Source organism: Macaca mulatta, chromosome 10 (assembly GCF_049350105.2).
Source record: "Macaca mulatta isolate MMU2019108-1 chromosome 10, T2T-MMU8v2.0, whole genome shotgun sequence".
In the NCBI taxonomy this organism is placed as follows: domain Eukaryota; kingdom Metazoa; phylum Chordata; class Mammalia; order Primates; family Cercopithecidae; genus Macaca; species Macaca mulatta.
The window spans coordinates 8,888,740-8,902,392 of NC_133415.1; the positions used below are offsets into that span (position 1 = coordinate 8,888,740).

The window sequence follows — 13,653 nt, forward strand, 5'->3', positions numbered from 1 at the left end:
TCCAGACCTCTAATAGAATTGGAGAGCTGGGAGGCGTAGAGGGTTCATGCTCTCAGCAAGTTGTCAGCCCCTTGGGGCTTCTTCAGAACATTCCAGGTCTGGCTTCTCAGATTCTTTTCTGTCTCTTTGTTTAGGCTGGGCTAAGTAGTTCCAAGCTTTCCATGTCCAAGGCCCTCCCTCTTACCAAAGTGGTTCAGAATGACGCATACACAGCTCCTGCTCTCCCTTCCTCTGTTCGAACAAAAGCCTTGACCAACATGTCCCGGACACTGGTGAACAAGGAAGAACCCCCCAAAGAGCTGCCACCTGCTGAGGTGAGGTGACGGTGGTGACCACAGCAGTTGGGGTCAGGAGGGCTGTATGCTTATATGTATCTCATTGTGTCCCCACAACGCCTTTGTGAGGTGGGCATTGCCACCCCCATTCTACAGATGAGCAAACCAAGACCTAGGGACTCTTACTCTCGAAGACCTTGCAGGCTGCTGGGGACAGTAAACCTGCTGAGAGGTTACGGTATCTGGTGATATGTTAGACTCTCCCAGAAGAAAGCTGTTAGGAGTGCTGAGGACAGAGCATCTCCATTTGGGAAATCTGGGAAAAAGGGCTCTTTTAGCTGAGTGGGTCTGGAAGCATGAGCAGCCTTCCAGGTAGAGGCTCAGGGCCTGAGAGGCTTGCGTATTTGGGAGATGGAAAAGGGTCCATGCTTTTAGCATAGAGTGGTGGGGGGTGTAGTGGACACTGAAGTTCAGGGGGCCCAGTTGTGGTAACTCTCCATGGAGCTTTCCTCTGGGCCTTCCTAGTCACGTGCCTGGAGGAATTTATGTTGTGGGAATGCTTATCAGCTATCCAGCTTCTGGTAACGCTTTTGTCTGTGACAGCCTGTTCTCAGCCCATTGGAAGGCACCAAGATGACTGTGAATAATCTGCACCCTCGGGTCACGGAGGAGGACATTGTTGTAAGTACTGTGACCTACCAAACATTTAAATCTCAAACCGCCTCTGTGGCAAATGTCTCTTAAGACCCACCCTCAGGTTTGATGACTGCTAGGACTCACCAGACTCAGCATATAGTCACGCTCAGGGCTGAGACTAATGACAGCAAAAGGATGCAGAGCAAATGGTTCATGGGGTGAAGCTGGGGGGAAACCAGGCACAAGCCTCCAGAGGCCCCTCCCAGCAGAGTTGCACAGGATGCTGGGTGCAACTCGCAGCAAGTTGTGACAACACATGTGACACCAGGGAAGTTCATTAAAGACTCGGTGCCCAAAGGTTTTATTGGGGACTGGTCACTTCGGCATTCTTTGTGTAGCATGTACCAAAATTCCAGACTCCCAGAAGAAAAGCAGCTGTTGAGTAGAAACCATGTTGTTTGCACAGTCCAGGCACAGTGAACTGTGGGGTGGCAGGAGCCCTCTTGAGATCCGAGTTCCCAGATGCCAGCCAAGGGCCACCCCTGGAATCGGGCCTTTCAAACAGTAGCAGTCAGCCCAGCTGCTTCACTCTTCTGCGCAGCTTCTAACCAAGGCCAGGTGCCTGGCCTGAATGTCAGAGTCGGGGGATATCTGTGATGTAATGGGTCCTAAATGGGATCCTTTAGTCCCACTGGGTGATATCCAGTAGTTGTGTTTTCCTGTGAGTCTTTGGAACGTTCTATGTCCTTTGGAGGTTTTACAAGATGATTCCAAAGTGAAAGAGGTGCGATGGACTGGTGGTATCCACCTTCCTGGTCCATCCTGTCCCACCCATGGCAGTCATGGGCAAAACCTGTCAAGTGCCTGTGAGTGGGGTTCTGGATGCAGCTAGGACTTTTTTTCAACATCATTTTCATTCAGGCAGCCAAAAGAGCCATTAGTTTAGAAATCCAGGCATCCTTTGAACTGTCAGATCACAAAATGAATACAGTTGGAGAATCCAGCCTCTCCCTGCAGTTGAGCCCCAGACTAACAGACTGCACTGGTCACTACATTTGTTAAAATCTTTTTGTTTCGTTTTGTTTTGTTTTGTTTTTGAGATAGAGTCTCACTGTCACCTAAGCTAGAGTATAATGGCGTGATCTCGGCTCACTGCAACCTCTGCCTCCCAGGCTCAAGCAATTTTCCTGCCTCAGCCTCCCGAGTAACTGGGATTAGAGGCACTTGCCACTACACCTGGCTAATTTTTGTATTTTTAGTAGAGACAGGGTTTCACCATGTTGGCCAGGGTGGTCTCGAACTCCTGACCTCAAATGATCTGCCCGCCTTGGGTTTTTTTTGTTTTGTTTTTTTGTTTGTTTTTTAAGACGAGTCTTGCTCTGTGGCACAGGCTGGAGTGCAGTGGTGCAATCTTGGCTCACTGCAACTTCCGCCTCCTGGGTTCAAGCAATTCTCATGCCTCAGCCTCCCTGGTAGCTGGGATTACAGGCGCGTGCCACCACACCCAGCTAATTTTTGTATTTTTCAGTAGAGATGGGGTTTCACCATGTAGGCTATGCTGGTCTTGAACTCCTGACCTTATAATCTGCCTGCCTTGGCCTCCCAAAGTGCTGGTATTAAAGGTGTGAGCCACTGTGCCCAGCCCAGCTGAGGTTAAACCTTTTTTTTTTTTTTTGGAGACAGAGTCTCGCTTTGTCGCCCAGGCTGGAGTGCAGTGGCCGGATCTCAGCTCACTGCAAGCTCCGCCTCCCGGGTTTACGCCATTCTCCTGCCTCAGCCTCCCAAGTAGCTGGGACTACAGGCGCCCACCACCTCGCCCGGCTAGTTTTTTGTATTTTTTTAGTAGAGACGGGGTTTCACCGTGTTAGCCAGGATGGTCTCGATCTCCTGACCTCGTGATCTGCCCGTCTCAGCCTCCCAAAGTGCTGGGATTACAGGCTTGAGCCTCCGCACCTGGCCTAGGTTAAATCTTAATTATGAAACACACACATGCTGTGAAATGGGTCCCTCATACGCCCTTCTCCTTTACAGCGACAGTGCTGTGAATGGTGCACGTGAGGATGGAAATTGTAGCTTGTTTTGTGTAATACTTGACAAGTCATTAAGAATTAAAGCTGATTGCTGGGTGCAGTGGCTCACGTCTGTAATCCCAGCACTTTGTGAGGCCGAGGCTGGTGGATCACCTGAGGTCAGGAGTTCGAGACCAGCTTGGCCAACATGGCGAAACCCCATCTCTACTAAAAATAGAAAAATTAGCCAGGCGTGGTGGTGCGTGCCCGTAGTCCCAGCTACTCGGGAGGCTGAGGCAGGAGAATCACTTAGAACCTGGGAGGTGGAAGTTGCAGTAAGCTGAGATCACACCATTGCTCTCCCGCCTAGGCGACAGAGTGAGACTCTGTCTCAAAAAAAAGGAAAGAATTAAAACTGTTTATAAGCGTAATAACGACTGCCATTTATTGAGTACTTGCTATGTGCCAGTCACTTTAGGCAGACTCCTGGGAGATATATAATGGTGGAAAACTGAACACCAGTCATGATCAGCACTCAGGGGAGATTGCCAGTAATAATCATCCTCTCTCCTCTTCTACCCAAATAGGCAATGTTAAAAGGACAATGGAAATAAAATTGGAATTACACCTACTATTTATAGTTGGCCCTTCATATCTGTTGGTTCTGCATCTGCAGATTTAGCCAACCACTGAATGAAAATATTCAAATTTTTAAAAATAACAGTATAATGAGAAATAATACAAATTTTAGAAATACAGTATAACAACTATTTATATAGCATTTACATTGGTATTGTAAGTAATCTAGAGATGATTTAAAGTATAGTGGACAGTGTGCATAGGTTATACGTAAATACTACAGCATTTTATAGCAGGGACTTGAGCATCCACAGATTTTAGTATCTGTGAGTGGTTCTGGAGCCAGTCTCCCGCAGGTGCAGAGGGACGTCTTGTTTTGATATTTACCAGTAAATCAAATCATGTCAAGGACCTTTTCATAAACCTTCTTTTGGCCCTCACAGCAACCTTGTGAAGGCAGTTGCAGGTGAAGAAATGGTGTGAGTGCTAGTCAGGCTCTGTCTGTCTTCACATTCTGCTCCCTCTCTGGCCTTAATTGTCTTGTCTGTAAAATGGGGTGGAGATTGGAGTCAATGATGTGTGCAAAGCACTGCTTAAAAATGATCTCTGTTGAGCTTTCCAGCAACCCTCGAAAGTAAGCTAGTTCTTTTTATTTTCAGAAGAGGAAACAGGCTTAGAGAAGTTAAGTAACTTGCTAGATGTCGCATAGCAGATAGGAAGCAAAGCCTGGGGAATCAAACTCAGGTCTGACTTAGAGTGACCAACTGTCCCAGTTTTGCTAGGGACTCTCCTGGTTTTATCACTCAAAGTCTTATGTCTAGGGAAACCCTTCAATCCAGCCAAACCAGGACTCTGGGTAGAACTTCAGAATTTGTATTTCTAACAGATTATCAGGTGACATGTTAGCAGCTGTCCTTCTTTGTATACATGTATTCTCATGACAGGGCTCTCTGAGAAAATTTTCATAACTATTTTATCCCTGTTGAGGTGAGCACTGAAGACTTTGGTGGTGGCTTGCTGGGAGATCCCAGGTGATCCAAGGCTTGTAAACCCAGCCCCTTTCCCACTGCTGACTTCATCTGGTGCTGTGTTGAGGCCTATGGATGTCTCAAGAGCACCACCTAACGTGGAACCTCCCTGCAGTCTCAGGCACAGGGGCATATTTAGCTGCAGTGGAGCCCACACCCCAGGGCCTTCAGAGTGTGTGAGTGGCAGGCGGTGAGAAATCCTTCCCTAATCCCAACCCCTCTTGTGTGCAGGAACTTTTCTGTGTGTGTGGGGCCCTCAAGCGAGCTCGACTGGTCCATCCTGGGGTAGCAGAGGTGGTGTTTGTGAAGAAGGACGATGCCATCACCGCATATAAGAAGTACAACAACCGGTGTCTGGACGGTAAGTTAGGGAGAAGGCAGCCCTCTGACCCTCCCACTCCTCTCTACTTGCTGTCAGGTAGCAGGCTTTCCAGGGGAAGTCTCTCTGAGATGGGTGGAACCCATCTCCGGGGCCTCGTCTGCACCAGGAACTGCTGTGCAGTCTCTGAGTAGTCCTGAGCCGTGGGTTACACAGGGCCCTGGATTTTCACCCAGCCCTTAAGCTTTTGAGCCCAGCAAAAAGGAAAACAGCGTTTCTCTGTGGATGGTTCTCTTAAGCGGTTTTGCAGGGAAGCCAAGAGGCACAGCCGTTCCCTCCCAGATGTTGATCTGCTTAGTGCTAGGGCAGACGTTCCTCAAAGCCCTGGAGTCTGGTCTGAATGTTGGCTCCTGGGTGAGAGCTGCTCCTAGTGGGTAAACAACAGACTTTATTGACTTGAGGTTCGTATTTTTCATCTCCAGAGAGCCTGTAGAGAAGAATTCTGTCTGCCATGTTCCTTTTCTACTCATTTGTTCTTTCAGTATGTATTGAGTGCCTACTGTGGACCAAGGCCCTGTGCTAGAAGTGGAGAAGCAGAGACTAATAAAACAATACAACAATTAAAAAATTACAAATAAAAGACCTAGAGCCTTGGCTAAATCTTGGCACCTGGGTGAACTCCCCTGGGTGAGTCAGTGGAGTTCTGATTTGCATTTCCCCGTGGCTAATGATGTTGAGCACCTTTTCATGTGCTTATTGGCCATTTGTATGTCATTAAAAAAAATTATTTTTAATTTTGTTTTAAATTTTAAATTTCTCTTGTTTTTTCTTATTTTGTCATATTGGATGTGGAAAGATACTTTTCTTTTTCTTTTTTTTTTGAGTTTCTCTCTGTAGCTGGGGTGCAGTGGCATGATCTTGGCTCACAGGAACCTCTGCCTTCCATGTTCAAGCAATTTTCCTGCCTCAGCCTTCCAAGTAGCTGGGACTACAGGCATGCGCCACCACGCCCAGCTAATTTTTTTGTATTTTTAGTAGAGATGGGGTTTCACCATGTTGGCCAGGCTGGTCTCAAACTCCTGACCTCAGGTGATCCGCCCACCTCGGCCTCCCAAAGTGCTAGGATTACAGGCGTGAGCCACCGTGCCCGGCTATCTTCTTTGGAGAAATGCCAGTACAGAATCTTTGTCTGCCTTTTAGGTTCTTTTTTATTATTGAGTTGTAAAAGTACTTTACATATTCTTAAGTCCTTTATCAGATAAGTGATTTACTAATATTTTCTCCCATTCTGTAGGTTTTTTTACTTCTGCTTGTTAATGTATTCATACACTGTATAAGGACTTTTTGGTTAACAACAGACCACATATGGCCGGGCGCGGTGGCTCAAGCCTGTAATCCCAGCACTTTGGGAGGCCGAGGCGGGCGGATCACAAGGTCAGGAGATCGAGACCACAGTGAAACCCCGTCTCTACTAAAAATACAAAAAATTAGCCGGGCGCGGTGGCGGGCGCCTGTAGTCCCAGCTACTCAGGAGGCTGAGGCAGGAGAATGGCGGGAACCCGGGAGGCGGAGCTTGCAGTGAGCCGAGATCGCGCCACTGCACTCCAGCCTGGGCAACAGCGTGAGACTCCGTCTCAAAAAAAAAAAAAAAAAAAAAAAACAACAGACCACATATATGACAGTGGGCCCATAACATTATAATACCATATTTTTACTGTATTTTCTCTATATTTAGATGTACAAATACAGTTGCCTACTCTACTCAGTAGAGTAACATGCTGTACAGCCAGGTGTGGTGGCTCAAGCCTGTAATTCCAGCACTTTGGGAGACTGAGGCAGGAAGATCACTTGAACCTAGAAACTTGAGACCAACCTGTGCAATGTGGCAAGACCCTGTCTCAAAAAATAAATTAGCTGGGCATGGTGGCGTGTGCCCGTAGTCCCAGATGCTGGGGAGGCTGAGGTGGGAGGATCACCTGAGCCTGGAAAGTTGAGGCTATAGTGAGCTTTGATCATGCCACTGCACTCTGGAATGTATTCCCATGGTTAAATGATACATGACTATATGTGCATTTACAGCTATATATTCTAAGCATTGCTTTAACTGCATTCCATATCATGCCTTCATTTTCATTCATCTTGAATTATTTTCTAATTTCCCTTGTGATTTCTCCTGTGACCCACTGGTTATTTAGGATTGTTTCAATTTCCATATCTTCATGAATTTTCCAGATTTTCTTTTCTTCTTTGAGTGTTTAAGGAGAGTATGTATTTTCTTGTTGTGGGTGGAGTGTTCTGTGCATGTCTATTATGTCTAGTTGCTTTGTCATGTTGTTCAAGTGTTGTTTCATTGTTGATCTGCCTGGTTCTATCTAGTATTGAAAGTGAAATATGGAGTGTTTTGTTTTGTTTTTTTGAGACGGAGTCTCCCTCTGTTGCCCAGGCTGGAGTGCAGTGGCATGATCTTGACTCACAGCAACCTCTCCCTTCTGGGTTCAAGCAGTTCTCCTGTCTCAGCCTCCCAAGTAGCTGGGATTACAGGTGCCCGCTGTCACGCCCAGCTAATTTTTGTATTTTTAGTAGACATGGGGTTTTTACCATGTTGGCCAGGCTAGTTTCAAAGTCCTGACCTCAAGTGATCCGTCTGCCTAGGCCTTCCAAAGTGCTGGGATTAGGGGCATGAGCCACTGCGCCCGGTGAGATCTTTATTACTGTTTGTCTGTTCTTTTCACTTCTGTGTATTTTTATTTCATATATTTGAGGCTCTGTTGTTACTTGCATATATGTTTGATTATATTCTTCCTGATGAATTGACCCTTTAATTAAATTTAAATCCCTCTTTACCTCTAGTAACTTTTTTGTTGTTGTTTTAAAGTCTATTTCATTTTATATTACTAATAGCTAATAAGTAAAAGACCAGCTTTCCTAGGGTTGCTGTTTGGGTAATATATCTTTGTTCACGCTTTTTTTTTTTTTTTTTTTTTGAGATGGAGTCTCGCTCTGTCACCCAGGCTGGAATGCGGGGGCATGATCTTGGCTCACTGCAACGTCTGCCTCCCGAGTTCAAGCGATTCTCGTGCCTTAGCCTCCTGAGTGGCTGAGACTACAGGCGCGCACCACCACACCAGGCTAATTTTTAGTATTTTTAGCAGAAATGGGGTTTCTGCCATGTGGGCCAGGCTGCTCTCAATCAGCTGGCTTCAAGTGATCTGCCCATCTCAGCCTTGCCAAGTGCTGGGATTACAGGCATGAGCCACCATGCCTGGCCCACTCTTACTTTCAATCTTTTTCTCTCATCGACTGTAAAAATGTGTTTCCTAGGCTGGGCGTAGCGTCTTACGCCTGTAATCCCAGCACTTTGGGAGGCTGAGCCAGGAGAATTACCTGATTGGGAGTTCAAGACTAGCTTGACCAATATGAGGAAACTCCATCTCTACTTTACAAAATTAGCCAGGCATGGTGGTACATGCCTGTAATCCCAGCTAAACGGGAGGCTGAGGCAGGAGAATCGCTTGAACCTGGGAGGCAGAGGTTGCCGTGAGCTGAGATCGTGCCACTGCTCTCCAGCCTGGGCAATAAGAGTGAAACTCCATCTCAAAAAAAAGAAAGAAAAATGTGTCTTTTTTTAATTTTAATTCAATCTGACAATCTGTCTTTGGATTGGATTATTTAAGCCATTCATATTTAATATTGATAATTAGGTTTGTTTCTTCCATTTTACTTTTTGTTTGTTTGTTTGTTTGAGACGGAGTCTCGCGCTGTTGCCCAGGCTGGAGTGCAGTGGCGCGCGGTCTCTGCTCACTGCAGCTCCGCCTCCGAGGTTCACGCCATTCTCCTGCCTCAGCCTCCCGAGTAGCCGGGACTACAGGTGCCCACCACCATGCTTGGCGAATTTTTTGTATTTTTAGTAGAGACGGGGTTTCACCGTGTTAGCCAGGATGGTCTCAATCTCCTGATCTCGTGATCCGCCCGCCTTGGCCTCCCAAAGTGCTGGGATTACAGTTGTGAGCCACCGCGCCTGACCGCATTTTACTTTTTTGTTCCTCTTCAGTGGCTTTTCTTTCACATTTTTTTCCTAATATTTTAATTCCTTTCATGATGTATTCACTAACTTAACTCGAGTAAGATATGGAAATGTTACTCCCAAATGGCCTTGTTTCTTCTTCCTCTTTTTTGTGCTATTACCATTACACACGTTGTGCTTTGTATACAGTGGGAGTGTGGTCTTCCTAGTGCTTCATCCTTTGTAGATAGAGTAGAAGCCTGTACGAATGCTTTTGATCATCTTTTCACTGAATTTGATAGCATAAACCTTTTCCCTTACTACTTGGATGGCTTCACATTGAGTCTCATTTCTCCTTCACTTTCACTCATCTCCTGTATGAAGCAAGGTTTGTGGCCACTTTGCCTCTTGGTGCGCCATTGCTGAGGTTTCCTCACGCTTTGGATTTTCTTAGTGTCTGGCTTGATTGGAACCTAGCAGCCAGGTCTCCATCTGCGGAGCCAGAACCGCCGTGGTGATAATGGAGGAACAGCCCTTGTCCTCTTTTGTGAGGAGCTGAGGTCTCATAGCAGAGCCTTTTTCTTTCTCTGGTTTTTCAGGGCAGCCGATGAAGTGCAACCTTCACATGAATGGGAACGTTATCACCTCAGACCAGCCCATCCTGCTGTGAGTTCCAAAGGCGGGGTGCTGGGGAGAGGGAACTCCGTCCATCTCTTTTTATTCTAATGGGTAAACTGCCTGCATTCCTTTGTTCTAATGGCAGCTGGTTGTTTCAAATGCTTAAACTCAACCAAAATGGTTTGCTTTGTCATTTCCCCAGGGGTTGACCCTACAGGGGCTAGCATTATGATCTCGTTCTCAGCCTTCTGATTTAGAAATATCTGAGTGGAAGGTGGAGGGGAGGCTGCTTGGGTCTCCCAGCTGTGTGCATCATCATCATCCTAGGAACACAGAACTCCACCTCACGATTGGCTCTGATGGAGACAGAGCCAGATGTTACCCCTCTTTTTGTTCCCCAATTAGGTTTTTTTTTTTTTACCCTTTTCTGCTCTCCACAGGCGGCTGAGTGACAGCCCATCGGTGAAAAAGGAGAGTGAGCTGCCTCGCAGGGTGAACTCTGCCTCCTCCTCCAACCCCCCTGCCGAAGTGGACCCTGACACCATCCTGAAGGCACTCTTCAAGTCCTCAGGGGCCTCTGTGACCACGCAGCCCACAGAATTCAAAATCAAGCTTTGAGCAGGGGAGTGAGGCAGCTGGAAGTGGGGGCAGAGGAGGGTGGCTCTGTTTCCCCAAGGCAAAGCTTGTGACCAATGGGCCATCGGACTGGAGACCCCTGATTGTGGGAAGGGTCACCAGGGGTAAAGAGCTTCCTCACTGGATGGGACCCGCATTTCTGTGTTGTGTTCTGCCATGTGCTTTCTCTGTACGTTAACGTTTCCTGTAGTATGTTTCTTCTCCATCTCATCACCAAGTTAGGCTTGTGTTTTTCAGTGTGCCTCCGCCAGCCTCAGCCCCAAGCTGATTTCTTATCTGGAAATGGTACACTGAATTCTCTGGGTGGCTTTCTTGTGGCCCCATGGGATGCAGGGCGGGGGCTGTCTGAAGGACCCTGCTTTTTCCAGGGGCCGACGGGCTGCCTGTCCTTTGTGTGTATTAAGCTTTTCAGACAACGGAGGGGATGGAAAACCCTGGTATCCTGATGGGAGCCAGGTCGGCCTGAGAGCTGTGCCGCTCCTCTGCCTGGTCATTGGAGGTGCCTGGGTGGGGAGCAGGTCTCAGGCCTCTTGTCCTCTCCCCAGTGGCTCCAGGTCTCACTAATGGCAAGGGCAGGATGAGGCTGCACCGCTGGGAAGAGTGTCCAAGCTCTTGGCTTGGAGGCCCGTGCTGTCTCCGCCCAGAGGAAGTTCTCCAGAGTTCACCTTTCCCTTTTCCTTGAGTTGTGCTGAATGCCCTACCCTAGCACTCTTTCCCTTCTGGGTGTCTCTGCTAGGAGGGGGTTGTGTTGTGAGCCCTCCTGGTTCTCACCTCGCCTGGCACTCATCACACCCTGGTTTTGTGCAGCTGCCAGCTCTCCTCTGGTTGGGCCTTTCAAAGGTTCAACCTCCCATTCTGCAATGCTGTGGGTTAGGAGCTTATTTGAATGGAAGAGGTCGGTTTGCTCCTGGCTCTCCATTTCTGGCCTAAGTTGTCAACAGGACAGTGGTCAGGAGTGCCTGGAGGCATATATCCAGCTGCCACCAAGGGGCACTGTTTGTTCCCACTTACGTGAGTGACCCATCCATCCATGACCAGAGGGTTATTTTCCTGCCTTGGCAGAGGAGGAGTCAAGGGAGCAGGGCAGCTCTCCCAGGCAAGCTGTTTCCCCAGCATAGGCACAGGCAGTTGGGACAAAACTATAGAGCCCAGGGGCAGTCCCTGAATGACCAGGCCAGTGTTGTCCCTGGTGTCACTGAGTGGTCCCCTGCTGGTTTGCTGGGAATGAAGGGAATCCAGGCTGGCAGAGCTGGAACCAGTTGGGGAGCACAGTTCTGGGAGCTCTGCAAAATCAGTAGCAAGTGCTGGGAAAGGCGCATGCCAGAGATACTCAAGAGTTCCCGAGACTTGCTTGAGGCTGACCCAGTGAAGAAAAACCCAGAGACTCATGTTTCCAGAGGTCAGTCTGTCAGGCAGGAAGGACCCAGGGTTTGAACTCAGCTTCAGTCTGCAGACTCTGAGGCTGCCCAGGCCGGGAAAGTCCAAGGAAGGGGCCTGGTGGTGCTCCACTTCCAGTTCTTTAAAGAATGCTGCTTTTTATTCTCTTAACCCCTTCAAGTGGGTGCAGACTTCTTGTTAGCAGCTGGAAGACATTCCTCCCACACTTTACCCTTCCTGGCCCAAGAGAGCATCCAGAAGGCAGTTGGACCTGGTTTTTCAGGTACTGGGAACAGGGGACTCAGTGCTTGGACTCTGCTTAGGGTAGGGACGGTAAATATCCTGCCTGCATGGCTTTACCCTCCCTCTGATCCCAAAGCAGGGATCTTCTGGTTGTCACAGAGTTTGATTGAGTCCAGCTGCAGCCACGTGGCCATCTGGAGCTGGTGCTGTAGGTGACCATCTGGTACATTGAGGGGACCTGTTTGCCTCCTCCACTCTATAAGTGGTAATCTTGGGAGACCGGGAAGAGAAGGTGGTGGGCTAGTCCTGTGTCCTTCACTTCCCATGCCCCCGTGTTACCCGTCTGTGTCTCCCATGCAGAAGGAGAGGAAGAGGCATTAAGGGATGAAGGGTGATTATGTATTATCCATTTCTGAATAAACATTTGGTATTCCTACCTTTGAGTTACTTTTTTTTTTTGAGACAAAGTCTCACTTTATTGCCCAGATTGAAGTGCAGGGGCACTATCTTGGCTCACTGCAACCTCCGCAGCCAGACTCAAATAATCCTCCTACCTCAGCCTCCCAATTAGCTGGGACTACAGGTGTGCATCACCATGCCTGGCTAATTTTTGTAGAGATGGGGTTTCACCATGTTGCACAGGCTGGTCTTGAACTCTTGACCTCAGGTGGTCTGCCTTCCTCAGCCTCCCAAAGTTGGAATTACAGGCATGAGCCACCACACCCAGCCAAGGGTTTTGATCTTCAGGGATTTCAGCATTTGGAGTGCAACTTAATTATTTAAAAAATAGGTTCCTGATACGATACCCAGGATGGTCTTTAACTCCTGGGCCCAAGTGATCCTCCTGCTTCGGCCTCTCAAAGTGTTGGGGTTACAGGCATGAGCCACTGCTCCCCTCCAGGGATGCAAATTATTTGATACTCCTTTCATCAGAAGATGGGGTCCCATGCCCATCCTGAACCCAAGTGTGCTCTGTTACTACTTTGACCAGATGTGACTTTGCCATTTCTGGGCCTAGGCTTTCAAAGACTGTCACTTCCCCATTTTCTGTGTGTGGAACATTCTCTGGGAGCCTTAACACACCACATTAAAAGTTGCCTGTTGGGGCCAGCATGTTCACTCACTCCTGTAATCCCAGCAGTTTGCAAGGCCGAGGCAGGCAGATCACATGAGGTCAGGAGTTTGAGACCAGCCTGACGAACATGGTAAAACCCCGTCTCTACCAAAAATTACAAAAATTAGAGGGGCGGCCGGGCGCGGTGGCTCAAGCCTGTAATCCTAGCACTTTGGGAGGCCGAGACGGGCGGATCACGAGGTCAGGAGATCGAGACCATCCTGGCTAACACGGTGAAACCCCGTCTCTACTAAAAATACAAAAAAAAAAAAAATTAGCCGGGCGAGGTGGCGGGCGCCTGTAGTCCCAGCTACACGGGAGGCTGAGGCAGGAGAATGGCGTAAACACGGGAGGCGGAGCTTGCAGTGAGCTGAGATCCGGCCACTGCACTCCAGCCCGGGCGACAGAGCGAGACTCCGTCTCAACAACAAAAAAAAAAAGGGGCATGGTGGTGGGCACCTGTAATCCCAGCTACTGGGGGGCTGAGGCAGGAGAATCACTTGAATCTGGGAGGTGGAGGTTGCAGTGAGGTGAAATCACGCCACTGCACTCCAGCCTGGGCAACAGCGAGACTCTCAAAAGAAAAAAAAAGTTGACTATCTGCTGGGCATGGTGGCTTATGCCTGTAGTCCCAGCAGTTTGGGATGCTGGGGCAGGAAGATTACTTGAGCGTAAGGAGTTCGGGACCAGCTTGGGCAATAGAGTGAAGCCCTATCTCTACAAAAACAAAAACAAAAACGAAAAATGACCTCAGCTACTCAGGAGGCTAAAGTGGAGGATCATTTGCACCCAGGAGACAGAGGTAGCAGTGAGCTG

At 48.4% G+C, this 13,653-nt stretch overlaps 2 protein-coding genes and 1 long non-coding RNA gene across 7 annotated transcripts in view; 2 read left to right on the top strand and 1 right to left on the bottom strand.

The window, feature by feature from the left end:
* CYB5R3 (cytochrome b5 reductase 3) overlaps nt 1-5,815 on the top strand; it is a 61,277-nt gene extending 55,462 nt beyond the window's left edge. Inside the window, exon 8 of the transcript XR_013398714.1 lies at nt 5,744-5,815. The gene's annotated coding sequence lies outside the window, so the exon portion shown is untranslated. The remainder of the gene's footprint in view (nt 1-5,743) is intronic.
* POLDIP3 (DNA polymerase delta interacting protein 3) overlaps nt 1-13,582 on the top strand; it is a 31,751-nt gene extending 18,169 nt beyond the window's left edge. For 2 of the 5 annotated variants that reach the window (XM_077948708.1, XM_015150410.3), the window contains 5 exons: nt 135-314; nt 879-956; nt 4,759-4,888; nt 9,449-9,515; nt 9,908-12,159. In XM_077948708.1, coding sequence (XP_077804834.1) covers nt 135-314; nt 879-956; nt 4,759-4,888; nt 9,449-9,515; nt 9,908-10,085 — 633 coding nt within the window. In that variant the 3' untranslated portion in view covers nt 10,086-12,159. 5 annotated transcript variants of the gene reach the window in all.
* LOC144331625 (uncharacterized) lies at nt 1,252-3,408 on the bottom strand. The gene is made up of 2 exons (XR_013398935.1): nt 3,337-3,408; nt 1,252-2,119 (listed from the first exon to the last, which is right to left on the bottom strand). It is a non-coding gene; the product is annotated as an uncharacterized LOC144331625 (long non-coding RNA).
* Nucleotides 13,583-13,653: the final 71 nt, after the last annotated feature.